The sequence below is a fragment of the Enhydra lutris genome, unplaced genomic scaffold (assembly GCF_002288905.1).
Source record: "Enhydra lutris kenyoni isolate GAN:26980312 unplaced genomic scaffold, ASM228890v2 scaffoldscaffold7, whole genome shotgun sequence".
NCBI classification, from domain to species: Eukaryota; Metazoa; Chordata; class Mammalia; order Carnivora; family Mustelidae; genus Enhydra; species Enhydra lutris.
In genome coordinates, this window is record NW_019154091.1 from 21,461,806 (window position 1) to 21,476,960 (window position 15,155).

Consider the following 15,155-nt stretch of genomic DNA (forward strand, 5'->3'; position numbering starts at 1 on the left):
CCTCAGGACAAGGAAGATATCTTACACAATCCTTCCCTAAAAGTGCCTAGAATAATGACTTTCCCTCACCATCTCCTGGCTGAATCTGAGAACAATATGTAGCATAAAAAAAAATATTTGTTTCAAGAGCTCCTCAAATTATCCATCAAAATGATGATTTAAGAGATTCAGAGTGAACAGAATATGGGACCACCTTCTCCAGGTAAAATAAAAACAGCCTATCAAGCTACTTAGGAAATTAGTGTCATGGTTATTTTTGCAAATGTAAGGCCCCTTTAGCTCAAAAATCTATTTTATGAAGCCAGATTTTAGGACCACAACTAAGATTTCCCCTGAGGCCCTGTAAACATCAAGAACTAGGAGACCGATACTGGGAATTTAAAGGGACCCTTGGAAAATGTAATACAGACATGTTGGTAAAATAAACAGGAAAAAGGGGTCCACCATATAAGGAAGTTGGACATCTTCAAAGTGTTTTCCTGATTGTAAAAATGATCTCTTCTGAATAAACTTTAAGATTCAGACCTAATTAAAATATTTTTCATTGAAATTATCAGAATTACAAGTTATTTTGAAACTGCAGAAATCCCAGCACCTTCTGCTCTTGTGGTTTCACCTTATTGTCTCTTAGGTTTAAACCCAGACTTCTTTGCCTTGCTTTGTGATACTGGAGCTAGACTCTATAATTCTTCCCTTTGCCAGTTGTATTCGCTGGTGAACGATTCCGGCAGCTCAGCAACCCCCACACTATTCAGCAAGATGGGCTGTTTCTATAGACCGTTTCGAGTCTGCCTATCTTCCATTAATGATAGTTAGCTTCTCACAACAGCTCTGGCTCTTCCCTCTGCCATTTTCTTTGCTTGCAGGTTGCTGCTAGGTGACAGGCTGTGTGTGCCTGTCGTAGACATTCCATGTCAAACTTTGGAGTGAGACTTCTAATTCTTAGTTCCTTTATTGTCCATTCTTCCTCAGCCTTGAGAGAGCACCATTTTGTTTAATTTGTTACTTCTGGACCCTTGAGAGTTCTTTTACCACCTATAGTAGTTAACTATTTCTACTAGTTAGCAATTTTTTTAATTAAATATTCCTCATTCAAATGAGTATTGTGGCTTCTGTCTCCTGATTGGACAATGACTGAATAATGTCCATAAAGCAGCTTAGGGAAGTGAGTACAAATAAATCTTACCTTGCAAATGCAAAAATAGCTGTCCCAAGAAGAATGATTGAAAGGATACACAAAGTGACGGAAAGAATAATTTCTACAGTTCTTTCAGAAAGTCCTTCACCTGAAGAGGAAGTAGAACATTATTATTGATTATTATTGTGAAATACTACTGGGGTCTCAAAACACAGAAAAATATTTTCTTGGAATGTTTCTCAAGAATGCTAATAAGGTGAACATATATGTTTGTTCTCCTTCTTCTCCTAGCTTTTCTAAATCTGGGGTCAGACCTAGGACCTCTTCTTTTTTCTATCTAAACTCACCACCTTAGTAAGCCCCTGCAGTCTTATGGTTTTAATTTTCATCATAGAATGATGACAACGTAATTGCTATCTATCAAACTTCAGACATGAGTAACCACTTGCCTACTATATATCTTTACTTAGAAATGTAATTAAAATTTCAAAATCAGGGGTGCCTGGGTGGCTCAGTGTGTTAAAGCCTCTGCCTTCGGCTCAGGTCATGATCTCAGGGTCCTGGGATCGAGCCCCACATTGGGCTCTCTGCTCTGCGAGGAGCCTGCTTCCCTCTCTCTCTGCCTGCCTCTCTGCCTACTTGTGATCTCTCTCTGTCAAATAAATAAATAAAATCTTAAAAAAAAAATTTTTCAAAATCAGTATTTAGATTGAACTCCTATAACCCCTTCCTTTCAACTGCAGCTTTCTAACTCTTAGTGGATAGCAACTTCATTGATCTAGTTACTTAGTCCAAAAACTCTGGAGTCGTATTTGACTCTCTTTCTCTCGTAGAACACATTGACAATATCCTAGGAAATTCTGGTGCCTCCATCTTCAAAATACATACACTTTTCATTAAAAGAAACTAAGGAAACTTGGAGAGATAGTAATCAACGTGTGATAAACAAACAAAAGGAATTTGGGACATCTAGTGGGGCCAGACAGCCAAGAAGCTATCAAAGGCTAATGGTACGGAAAGAACTAAAGATCATCTTGCAGAAGTTCCCACTGGTTAAAGAGGGAACAATTCAAATTTTATGATGAATAAAAACTGGAATTGGTGGAAACAGATTCAATATATAAAAATCCACAAGTTCTAATATTATTCATTGAAAGAGAAATAAAAAAATACACAAACTTTTAATCTGTAAACACTGCTTATAGCCAGACTACCATTTCCTTATTTTAAAAGTATGCAATTAAAGGGAAAAAAGTAAGCATTTTTCCTAACTTTCTCATATGAACTATATTTCATGAATTAAAAAAATAGTCCTACATAAGGCAATAAAGCTTTTCTGAGAGGAGAGCTCCATTTAGTAAGTGCAGAAGGAATAATACAATTAGAAATTAGTTTTTCACTCCTAATAAAGTAATTGATTTAGGTAACAATCATAAATCCATCCTTAATGATTAGGAGGTAGGTTGAAAGGAACTGGATATTAACAGGACACTAAACTCTCATCCTACAGATTATTTGTTGGTTCTAACAAGGGGGAAAAAAACAACTTGCCAATGTAGGATCATGCTGTCACTATAACTAAACCCACTGATCAATTTTAACATCATTGAGATGTGACAACCAGATATTATATGCCTCCCGATGAGAGGTTATTTAATCTAGGCAGCCAACACCTGCAAAATACCCTTGCCGAAAATTTTAATTGTGAATATTCAAGCCTTTAGATCTTATTTCTAATTTTAAGAAAGTAGAGGAAGGAATAAAAATTAAATCATACCTAGAGAAAACAATCAAACAAATCAGAATATGGGACCACCTATAGAACAACTCATGTGGGTGCCTAAATGAATCTATGGCATAGGGGAAAAAAGAGGAAGAAGAAAAGAGATTGAGAGACACAAAAACAAAAAAATAATATATGGACCTCTTACTGGGGTCCTGATTCAGACATATTATGAAGAAAAAAACAGAAGATGATTTGAAAATATGTAGAATATTATATATTAAGGATTTTGTTTATCATTAATTTTATTTAACTGTGACAATAGAAATGTTCTTATTAGAGAAACTTACTAAATAGTGGAACATAATGCACTGTGTGATTTCCTTCTTTCCTCCCTCTTTCCTTTTTTCTTTTCTTTTCTTTCTCCCTTTCTCTCTCCCACTCTCCCTCCCTTCCTCCCTCCTTTCCTTCCTTCCATCCTTTAGATTTTTATTTATTTGACAGAGAGAGATACACAACGAGAGGAAACACAAGCAGCAGGAGTGGGAGAGAGAGAAGCAGGCTCCCCGCTAAGCAGGGAGCCCAATGCGGGAGATCGATCCCAGGACCCTGGGATCATGACCGGAGCCCAAGGCAGAGGCTTAATGACTGAGCCACCCAGGCACCCCTGTGTAATTTACTTTAAAATACTTCAGAAATAAAGGAACAAATGTGTAAATAAAACAAGAGTAACAAAATGTTAAAAACTATTACATTTAATTAGTAAGGATTTAGGGTTTCATTATACTATTCAAAACTTTGTGTAAGCTGCATTCATTTCTCATCCCCTCTGCTGCCAGGATCCCGAGCCAGGCCATCACCCTGCTTTGCACAAATTATCGTATAGATACCTAACAAGTCTTCTTGGATTCACCCTTGTGTTCTTCCCATCTATTTTCAATTGCAGGAAGAGCAATCCTTTTTATAATATTACCTTCCTAATTAAAATCCTCCTCATCTCTCACAGGGAGAAGCCAAAGTCCTTCCAATGGCCTCTGAGATCTGGTCCCTCATTAATTCTCTGACTCCCTGTAATCTCTCTGACTTCCCTTTCAATCTCCACCTTTCTCACTCCGCTGGAGCCAGACTGGCCCCCTTGTTGTTCTTGGAATATACCAGGTCATGGGGCATTTGCACCAGCTTCTTCCAGTGCTTGGAAAAGTATTTCCCTTGTATATCTGTCTGAGTAGCCATTTCATAACCTTCGAGGGTTTGCTCAAAGATCACCTCAATGAAGCCCGAATGGATCAAATATATGTGTTCTTCCAAAATTCATATGTTAAAGCTCTAACCCCTCAGTATGACTGTATTTGGAGTCAGGAAGTCACTAACATTAAATGAGGTCATAAGGGTTGGGCCCTAATCCAATAGACTTAGTGTTCTTATAACAAGAGACACCAGAAAGCTAGCTCTCTCCCTCTCTGTGCATAGACTGAGGAAAGACCCCATGAGAATGCAGTAAGAAGGAGATCTTCTGCCAGCCAGTAAGAGAGCCCTGACCACACAACAAACTGACTGGAACTTGGTTCTTGGACTCCTAGCATCCAGAACTGTGAGCAAAATTTCTGTTGTTTAAGCTATACAGCCTATGGCATTTTGTTATGCTAGCCTAAGCAGACTAAGACATCATTCTATTTAAAATCGAAAGCTCCAACTTTCTCACTTCTGCCTTCTGCCTTCTACCTCAACTGTACTCCGTTCTACTTTTTCTTTTCTCCATTGCTCTTATCATACTTTAATATATCTTACAATACATTTATTATTTATAGTCCTCATTGTTCATTGTCCGGAGTGTAAAGCTCCTTGAGGACAGGAGTCTTTGTTTTATTCAAAACTGTATTCCCAGTTCTGAGAATAATACCAGATACATAATAAATGCTCAATAAATTGAACATTCATTAGTAAATTTGCTAAATTTACTAATGAATATAAATATTAGTTTTGAAATAGACACTAAAAATTTTCAGGTTGAAGATCAAACATTGAAACAAATAAGAAATGCAAGATATTTATCATTTACTTAGAAACAACTATTACAATTATGACCATTTTTAAGTTACATAAGTTATCATTTAAAATTGTCCTGTAAAAAGTATTAAAGTTAAGTGACAAAATAAAATAGGTTAACTAACTATATAATAGGCAAGAATTGGTGTTTTAATTTTTTTCCTTGGATTGGTGCTTATGAAATGTTAACAATAGGAAAGGGCTCCTGTGGCTATTTTGCCTGGTGGATTCAAATGAATACTGACTCTTAAAAACAGTTTCCAGAGTTTCATGGACATCTAGAATCTCCAGCTAAGTTAGGAGACTGGAAAGCAGCACGTAGCTCATACAGTATTTTAGATACCTTCTTTTTTATATATTAACATGCGAATGGCTTGTTTTAAGAATTTTCATATGCTGACTCTAATTGGATGTTTATGGGAAAGGAAATACATGAAGATGAATAAAGAATCCTCTTTATTAGGTAATACTTAATCATTGGACCTTAGAACCCAGTGGGGAAAAAAATGATTTCATAGACCACAAAAAAAATGTTTCAGATTAGATTACGGCTTCAAAGCACTAGCCAAGTGAAGTGAGGAAATGACATACAATGTATTAATAAACAGTATGTAATCCTTTTGGGCACATGTATTACAAATGTACTAGTAGGAAAGGACAAAGTGTACCATGACTGTTGAGCACAAATTCTGATTCACTGCTATGCATATACCCACAGAGCATTACTGTCCAAAATGAAGTCACTTCTCCAAATCCTTCCATATGAAATGGAATTCTTTCACTTGAAAATATAAACATAATTCTCTCTGTAATAAGCAGAAGTCATTTCCTGACCAGACTTAAAGTCCTAAAAAAGGTCACATTAAATTATGTTTTATTTGCATAATAAAATGTACTGCTGTAATTAAGCAAACATAATTATAAAGCACTAATTTTTCATAAGTGTTTTTTGATTGAAATTATTATTTCAGTTCAGTTGATAAATCTGTTATGATTTATAACTCTAAGCAGAAGCTGAATTAAATGAATTATAAAGTTCATTGGACATATCTGGCTCTCGATATAGATGTAGGTCATGGGAAAAATCTTCTAATATTATTATTAATCTTAAAAGAAAATAAGTTGTTATAACAGAACTCAAGTATAAAGATCTCTTCTCTTTTGGACAGTACTGTTCATCCCAGATATTCATGTACTGCACAAAGAATTTATTAAAAGTCACTCAATTTCATAATTGAAGAAATGTAAGTTAAAACACCCTAGGGGCACCTGGGTGGCTCAGTCAGTTAAGCGTCTACCTTTGGCTCTGGTTATGATCCTGCGGTCCTGGGATCGAGCCCTGCATTGGCCTCCTTGCTCAGCAGGGAGCCTGCTTCTACCTCTGCCCTCTCCCTCTGCCCTTCCCCCACTCATGTTTTCTCTCTCTCTCTCTCTCTCTCAGATAAATAAAGAAAATCTTTAAAAATAAATAAAATAAAATACCCTGGAATACCATGAAAATATTTTCATGCATCAGTTTGGCAAAATATTAAAAGTAGACAATAAACAGTGGTTCCCAGGGTGTAAAGAAACACTTACTCCTTGTTAAAAAAAAAAAAAAAAGAATTTTTGTATCTTTTTATGCAAAAGAAAAGCATACTCATGTGTGAATGCTAATCTCAAAACATTAGGAGAAAAAGATGATAAAAAAACAACTGGACGTAATTAAAAATGTTGCGAGGAGAAATGGTACAGCAAGGACAGTAAGTCTTTGGGAGCAGAAACATCACTAGGAGCAGGGCAACTGCAATGGACTCGGACACTTAGCAATTTCCAAGCAATGCGTCCAGTGGTTACTAGCACAGTGCTGACCTGAGTCAGGCTGCCTGGCTCTAAAATCTGGTGCTACCCTGTCCCAGCTCTGTAGCCTCAGGCAAGTTGCTTTAAAGACCCACTTTCAGATTTCTTACCAATAAATTGAGGATACCTATAAATAGGGGATTTTGTTAATAGGGTTGTGAAGAGTACGTGTAGTTATATATAAAAATATTCATAAAAGCCTTGGCACATCAATAATTATCTTTATTAATAAACATTTCATATTTATTCATCATTCATTCATCTGATTTGCCCTTCCAGTTAGCCGATGAGGTGGGTACTATTATTTTCATTTTGGAAATAAGATGTCAGAAATTAATTTGTTAAAGTAATGAACCCAAGGCTACATAAATTCAATATATACCCATACTGCTTGAAATATCCCTGACTACAAAGTTTATGAGGTTCAGCACCACATTACCACTGCCTCGTTAACATCATAAAACTTTCCTCATTTGTCTGGTGTTTTGGAAGCAAGTGATCCTTTTGCTGCAAAAAAAAATACATAGCGACTCCCTACTTCTGCTTCTAAGTGAGCATTTTGGAACTTCTCATTGTTAGCATAGTAATTAAATGAGAAGTGTTATGACAAAAGAAAACAATCACAGAGTGAGTGCCTTTGCCATGGGGTTTAAGGTTTCATCTTGCTCCACTTTAATGAAGCTCGGAAAGGTGCAGAAAGCAGTGTCTGGTTTTCAAATCACAGGAATCCTCTATAATTAAACCTTGTAATCAAAACATTGCCTATGAGCAGTTTCCATAAACTGATGTGCCTAACGAGGATTTTTAACAAGAGTTTAAGACAATCCTTACAAATTTTGCTAGTAAAAATGCTAATGCTCATTCTGAGTGAAAACAAAATCAAGTAAATTGTAGGTATTTCTTTAGGATTAAAATAATGGCATATGTCATTTCCCCTATTTATTCCTACAGGCCATAAAGATTACCCTAAACGCAAACTCCTCTTCCACACACTCATACTTATTCAGCAAAGCCCTGCCTGGTCCCTTCTCACTTGTGTTTTTGTTAGCCCTTTTCAATAAACTTAAACCTTTTAGTTGATCAGTCTACAGTGATTCTTTTACCCCTAATTTTAACTTCCGAATAATAGTATCCATAAGATGCCCAACCACTGTCAAAATGGTCCGTCTTAGAAATGTATACTCTATATTAACTTAAAAAGACAGTCTTGCAAAGACTTAAATCCTGAAGATTTTACTTTGCTTGGAGCTCACTGCCTGTGCTATGCTAATACTAGTGAAGGAATGTGTATCCACAGGTGGTTAAAAGACCTAGATGGGATCCTCACTTCTTTCACTGAAGTCTGAGATCACATACACACATAACTTCTCAGCAGGCTTGTTAGTAATGTTTGGAGCCTCTAGCCTGTTGCAAATGGTATCACTCATCCTAATACATGACATATTTGAGATAAACAAGGACTTGAACATCCATTGTAATATTCTGATGACACCGGAGTGTTGCATTAATGCATTGTTTGCTCCCTATTTGCTTGCTCCCATTCTGACAGCCATGAAACCATTCTTAGCACTGACCAATGTAGAAATAGTCATGTTTATTTCCTTTTTGAGTCCTATTACATCTTCATTGGCAATTCCTCACCACCCCCCCACCAAACTCTTGTAAGTCCATGGTCTTTTATTAATGTCAAATTATGGATCACGGCCATTTCTGGAGGGTACTCTTTGGTGCCTGACCCATCAAGCTGAATCTGATATCCATAGAACTGTGAGATCTAATAGTCAGGTGTAACATGAGGACAGAAATTGATGGTAGTAAATCCATTAACCAGCCAGATGACTGGGCTACTTTTCCAGACACTGAGGAATTCTGCTCCAGTGGTCCACTCCATATTCCCAAACTACACATCTCATTTCACCATCACTCAGGGTGGCACTCCTAACCATTTTCTCCACTCCTGCCTTTCATGGTTTCACTAACTTTAAATGACTATCTTGATAGCAGAACTCATGTGATCAATCCAGAGTAAGATTATAGGGCAGAAGCCCAATACAAAGCCATTGTTTATCAGAAGAAAATCCATGGAAGAAACTTTAAGGAGGAGCCTGAAAAGCTTCTCTTATGTCCCTGGTCTACAAATAATGTACAAATTCTGAAAAATTAGATCACAGATGTACGGGACCGTTCCTTGTAACTACCCAACCCAGTGACTTTCTACCTTATATGTTGAATCTACATTTCACCAGTGCTTCCTTCCCTAATTTTGACCAGATCCTCTGCTCTGCTCTTTGTTCCACATCTTGCATCCCCTTTAGACTCCTGTTATTACCAGGGCACACAGACATTAGTACCTGGATGACTGGGGTGGGGATAGTCATGATTTCAAAGAAGGAAGGAAAGAACTCATGGTATACTTCTGCTACCTTCTAGAATTATTTTATTCCACTGAATTTGTTGCAAGAGAAAGGAAGAAAAAGAAGAGCATCACCGAGGAGCACCTTGAGACCACCTGCAGCCAAAGTACTAGTTGAGGTCCACCCTGGGCCAGAGAGAACCTATTTGACAGAATGTGAGAAATCACATCCCTGAACATCATGGTTTTGCATGCTTGTCTTTCCCCTTTTTCATTCCTATTACTCTGGGTGTTGTGACTTCATCTCTCAGAGAACTGACTGAACGTATCTTCACATCGATAATCTGCATGAAACCAGCAATCTATGAGAGACATAACACACAAGAAAACTACACAGCAAGGCAACATCTTCAGCACTGTTCCTACAAAATGTCATCTCCGTTAGATACATGAGCTATCCACTTTGTCTGTGTCTCTTATCTTCCATCGGTAAACACACCAGGATCACCATTTTGTTGTGGTAATAATTTCTGAATGCTGTGACCTAAAGGAAATGATGTTGGTGCCATCAAGACATTTAGTTCACTGTGGTGGTGTCAGGGTGTGATCCACTCACCTATCAAATGATGAAATACTCCACACCATTTCAAAACCACAAGTCTAGTCAGCCAGATGTAAAATGATTGAATTACTGGATCAAATTAATTAATCAAAACTATTGATTTCATGGAATAAGACAGTAGAGGCAAAGAAATTCATGTTATTCCTCTATAAACATCTATGTAGCCAACCATAAAGCCCCCTTATTTCTTCAAGACTGAAAATTTCCTTAACTAAGTAGAGGTTGCTGAAGCTGACTTTTTAGACAATTAAAACTTCCTCAACCAGAGGAGAATTTCTAACTTAGAATAATGGAAAAATCTACCTTCTTCCAGCCACAACACTCACTGAAATCTGTTGCAACTCACATTATACTGTGGATCTGAATGGCACACAAAGGTACACATTCTAAGAGCCTGATACAGAGAAAATTGGAAGCAGCAATGTATTTAGAGAAATCCTAGGGAAATAATTTTTCCTAAAAAAATGTATATTTCTATAATCTTTGATTATAACTTATCCAAAAAGAAGCAATTAAGTATTTAAAATTTTACTAACTATAAAATATTAGTATCTTTACATATACTATTTTATTTAAGTCTTTCAAGTGGACACTCTCATCACCATTTTCTAAATAGGAAACTGAGGTTTATGGAAATTATTTTCTCAAGTGGCAGAGTCAAGTTTTGAATCCAGGTCTAAATCCTGTATTTCTATTTGTAATGGTTATGGAATCTGTGCTAGAATACTGGTTGAGCCACTTAATTACTTAATCTGGGCCTTGGTTTCCTCATCTACAAAGTGGAGCTAACAGCACCTAAAAGCTTCTCTCCGTCTCAGCACTATTGACATTATGCACTAAATTCTTTGCTGAAAAGACTGTCCAGTGCCATACAGGATGTTCAGCAGCCTCTCTGGCCTCTACCCACTAAATACCAGTAGCTTGGCCCATAATTGTGACAACCAGACAATCAAAAATGGCCACAGACATTGCTACACATTCCCTGGAGAGTAAAATCACTCTGACTGAGAACTACTGGTATCAATTAAAAGACAGTTGTGAAGAGTCTATCAGTTACTACATAAAAAGAGTCTTGAAGATGATGGTGATGGTAAAGATGGGGGTGGGGAGGAAGTGGAGGAAAACACTTGCATTGGACTAAATCGTACTTATGTTTTATTCAGCCTGATTGGGCAGATATCATAAAAACTCATGAAAGACTTGATTAGAAAGAAAATAAACTTTAAAACAGCTGGTAAGTTTCTAGTTTTTAAGATTATTTCAGGAAAACTTCCATAAACCTTTTCCTTTCTTTATTAAGTAAAAATGTTTTACATATAAGATTATATATTAAATAGCCAAGTAAATTTGGTTAGTATAATGCCAGTACATATCAGCATAGAACTAACACCATATTGAAATCTATGTCCAGATTTGAATAGATGGAACATCCATCACTTAAAAGAATATCACAAATACTATTTTTTCTTTGTCAGGCTACTTAACCTTGAAATAAATTTATACTTGAGAACATTCAGTCATGGATTAATATATTTACTAATGAATGTTACAACTATGATTACCATGTTGAGATTATCAATGGAATTAAATTACAGAATATATCTTACCTAAAGTCTTAACAGGATCAGAATAATCAGAATCGGTAAATTGTCCCATAATATTTGTGGCTCTAAATTTAAATCTATGAAATAAAAAAATTAAAACCAACAATTTGCATGATATGTGACTTTTTTCTACGAACAATTTAACAAATAGCAATGAAAAATGCACATTTTTATTCAAGAGAAAATGTATTTATAAGATGCAAACTTGGAAATCAGTTGCCATCAGAACAATATATCCTATCCTTATGTGAGATGAATAATTATCCTGAACACAAGAGAGTAATTAAAAGTTTGGCCAGACTCATGAGGTCAGCAGTTTAAACAGATGAAGTAGATTACATCCCTCATAGATTTATTTGGATGAAATTTTTCATGTCTGTGAAACTGTGTTACACAAACATATCTTACAAATATAAAGTATAATAACTGCTATACCTCAACTACCTTTGAAAATACCAGTGATTTGGAATGGTCATACAGAATTATTTTGTTCACATGTTAACAAAGTAAGAAAAATTCTTCTTAATTTTCTGTGTGCACAGAAGTATTTTCACTTTCTATGCATTTATGACATAAGAAACAGAAAATGGTTGTAGAATGGGTGATTCTAACATCTTCAGAGATAACTGAAATTTACCTTATTTAAAAATGATAGACATCTAAGCATTTTAAAGTACAAAACCAACTTATATTAATAAGTTTCAGTTTGTAATTTAATCTCTACCCTTCTCAAATTCTCATGATTTTATTGATTATATGAAGAGTCTGTGTTGGAAAAAGATGCAAAATAAAAAATATTTGAATAAATATTAAATTTCATTTCAAATAAAATATTAGAATAAATATAAATATTAAAATATTTGAAGGGCACCTGGGTGGCTCAGTGGGTTAAACCTCTGCCTTCGGCTCAGGTCATGATCTCAGGGTTCTGGAATCGAGCCCTGCATCGGGCTCTCTACTCAGCAGGGAGCCTGCTTCCTCCTCTCTCTCTGCCTGCCTCTCTGCCTACTTGTGATCTCTATCTGTCAAATAAATAAATAAAATCTAAAAAAATTTGTGAATAAATATTAAATAAAATTTGAATATTAAACTTTGAATAAATATTAAATATTTGAATAAATATTAAATAAATAAATAAATAAATAATTTCATTACTGCCTATGTATAATGACTAAATTTCAGGCAATGACTTAGTAACCAAAGTAACTATACTTCTTAGTTGATGATAGAGCAGTCTATTTTTTCAAACGCCTAACCTTTCTGTTTTTCTAATGTTAACTTGGTTTAGGATGTTTATGAAGAATTTAATAATGCTTTAACTATCAGGCAAACAAGAAATTAGCTGCATTTTTCAAATTTAGTAGTAAAAATTATATTTTGGAAATTAAATAATTTAAAATTAAAATTGACAAATTAAAAAATTTAAAATTTAAAATGACAAAACACAGTCAATTTAACAGGAGATAAGTGATTAATTTAGCAAAGCATTTAATAAAACCAGAATATCAGCAGTAGTATTTAATACACTAGATTATTATGATCTACAAAATGACAAATATTAAAGTGAATTATAAATATTTCAGTCACTAATTGAGTGGTTTGGTAGTACAAAGAGGAGAAAATTACTGCTATGACTGATAAACTGAAGATGTCATCAACTAAAAGATTAGGATAGTGTTTCTAAAAACCCATACATTCGCATGTGTTGCAAAATACTGAGTGAAGAGCACAAAATACTATGTTAGTCACATTATCTTTTACAGAAAGAATTCAGTTCTCCTATCCATGTTCTCCAATTACATGTTTTTCATATTGTTCTTATGTCACTTACCATATCAAGTCATAATTACTTCTAAGCTTGCTTACTTTCCCTACAGAACTGTACATTTAGGGAATGTAAGGAAAATGTCTTGTTGATCTTCACCACATAGCAGGTCATGATACATTATGGATGCTAGTGCTTATTGGAAGCACAAAAAGATGGGTAGATGGATGAATAAAAGACGTCGACTTGCTTGCTGCCACGATGCATTCGTAAGTGTCAACGATACTTACAGGTATTGCTTTTGTGGTTTCAGAGGTCCATTGCAAACTCTGTCTTCATTGCCAGGAATCATGCATGCATTATCAGCACCAATGATGTAGATTTCTTCATTGCCACTGAACTTTGTCTTTCCTTCTGTACACGGAGGATTAGGAAAGCCTTCATTTGTAAAATATGGCCTTGGTTTATTAAAATATGCATCATACCACTTTGTTACATTTCCATCATGCTGAGCTATTTTCAGAAAAAAAAAGGATAAAATAACAAGTAATATATGAAGGTATTTTCACATTTCTGAAGAGCATTTCTATAATCGCATGAGGAAAATCTGGATGCAACATCTGTCACTCTGTGAACCACAAGGGATGATTCAGCTGATCTACCTGGATAAACAGGGAACCCTATCTTTCTCCATCACACATGACTGAGGCTTTATTGTGGAGGATAACTTCTCAGAGACTGAAAGAACATCTCTCAGTCAAGGGTAACTCTCCTGTTCAAACCTCCAAAGAAGCTATCAAGACTCCATTTTGCCAAAATCAAGCAATCCAGTCAGTATATGGAATAAATAGATCACATATTTTAACTATGCCTTTTCTTATTTTGGTCAAGTACTTTAGGTGTACATTAATGATTAGTGTAATTAATGATAATATTAATACTATTAAGCTCAAAAGTTGTGTGATAACAGGTAATCAACCTTATATTACCAATTCTGAACTGAAATTTCTTTAACATTCAACAATTCATACTCTAATTTAATAAGATAACAGTTGATGATACCTCCTGCTTCTGTTACAAGCACTTGTACATTTTTGATTGGTCCATGATCATCATTGTAGTAACATATTGGCATTCTGATTGTAATTGTTGTTGAAGTCACAAGCAGTTTTCCTGTGGCATCATAAATAGGGGTTGGTTTGGTTTTGGGTCGTGCTGGAGCTTTAAACAAAGAAGAAATATCACTTCAATTGATTTTTTTGTTTCTGAAGAGAAGAAAAAAATTTTAAATTCTCATATCATGCAGGCGATTTATATATAAAATGATGACAAACAAATGACAAATGAAACAGTTTTGTTTGAATATAACAGATGGTTAGCAATTATTATCTCCTGAAGTTTTAATTATGTATTTCATAATTGCTTGAGATAATGGGGCTCAGGTGTGATTTTTACCCATCTGAGTCCTCTTCACATATTAAAAAAAATCAAATTATTTATGTTCTCATTCATATAATTTTTATAAGTGCATTAAATCATACAATATTTTAGTGGGTTTCTTCTTTTTTTAATATTTTATTTATTTGACAGACGGAGATCATAATTAGGCAGAGAGGCAGGCAGAGAGAGAGAGAAGGGGAAGCAGGCTTCTTGCTGAGCAGAGAGCCCAATGCGGGGCTCGATCCCAGGACCCTAGGATCATGACCTGAGCCGAAGGCAGAGGCTTAACCCAATGAGCCACCTAGGCTCATTTTCTTCTTTTACTTCCTTTAGCTGATTCATCAATTTCTATTCTAGTCGTACCAGCATCCCTCCCACAGTTTATCCATGCCAAACATATGGATGATATCCTCCCATATTTTTCTCCATGTTCACATAACCATATAAAATAGATAAAGTTATACATGATAGATTATTCTCACTTTTGATTTTTTTTAATGGGACCAAATCATTTATTATAATCACTCCATATATTGCTTTCTTCACTTAAGTATGACTTATGTAAGTCTTTCTATGTCACCAAGCATGGGGCTAACTCATTCTTTTTAATGATTATGTTGTATAT

General features: G+C 35.3%; 1 protein-coding gene across 1 annotated transcript in view; it reads right to left on the reverse strand.

Moving 5' to 3' along the window:
* LOC111141999 (protein tyrosine phosphatase, receptor type Q) overlaps positions 1 to 15,155 on the reverse strand; it is a 202,867-nt gene that overhangs the window by 53,400 nt on the left and 134,312 nt on the right. Inside the window, exons 31-34 of the mRNA XM_022494920.1 lie at positions 14,153 to 14,311; positions 13,381 to 13,603; positions 11,329 to 11,402; positions 1,187 to 1,286 (exon numbers count right to left, since the gene is read on the reverse strand). Of these exons, the coding sequence (XP_022350628.1) occupies positions 1,187 to 1,286; positions 11,329 to 11,402; positions 13,381 to 13,603; positions 14,153 to 14,311 (556 nt within the window). The remainder of the gene's footprint in view (positions 1 to 1,186; positions 1,287 to 11,328; positions 11,403 to 13,380; positions 13,604 to 14,152; positions 14,312 to 15,155) is intronic.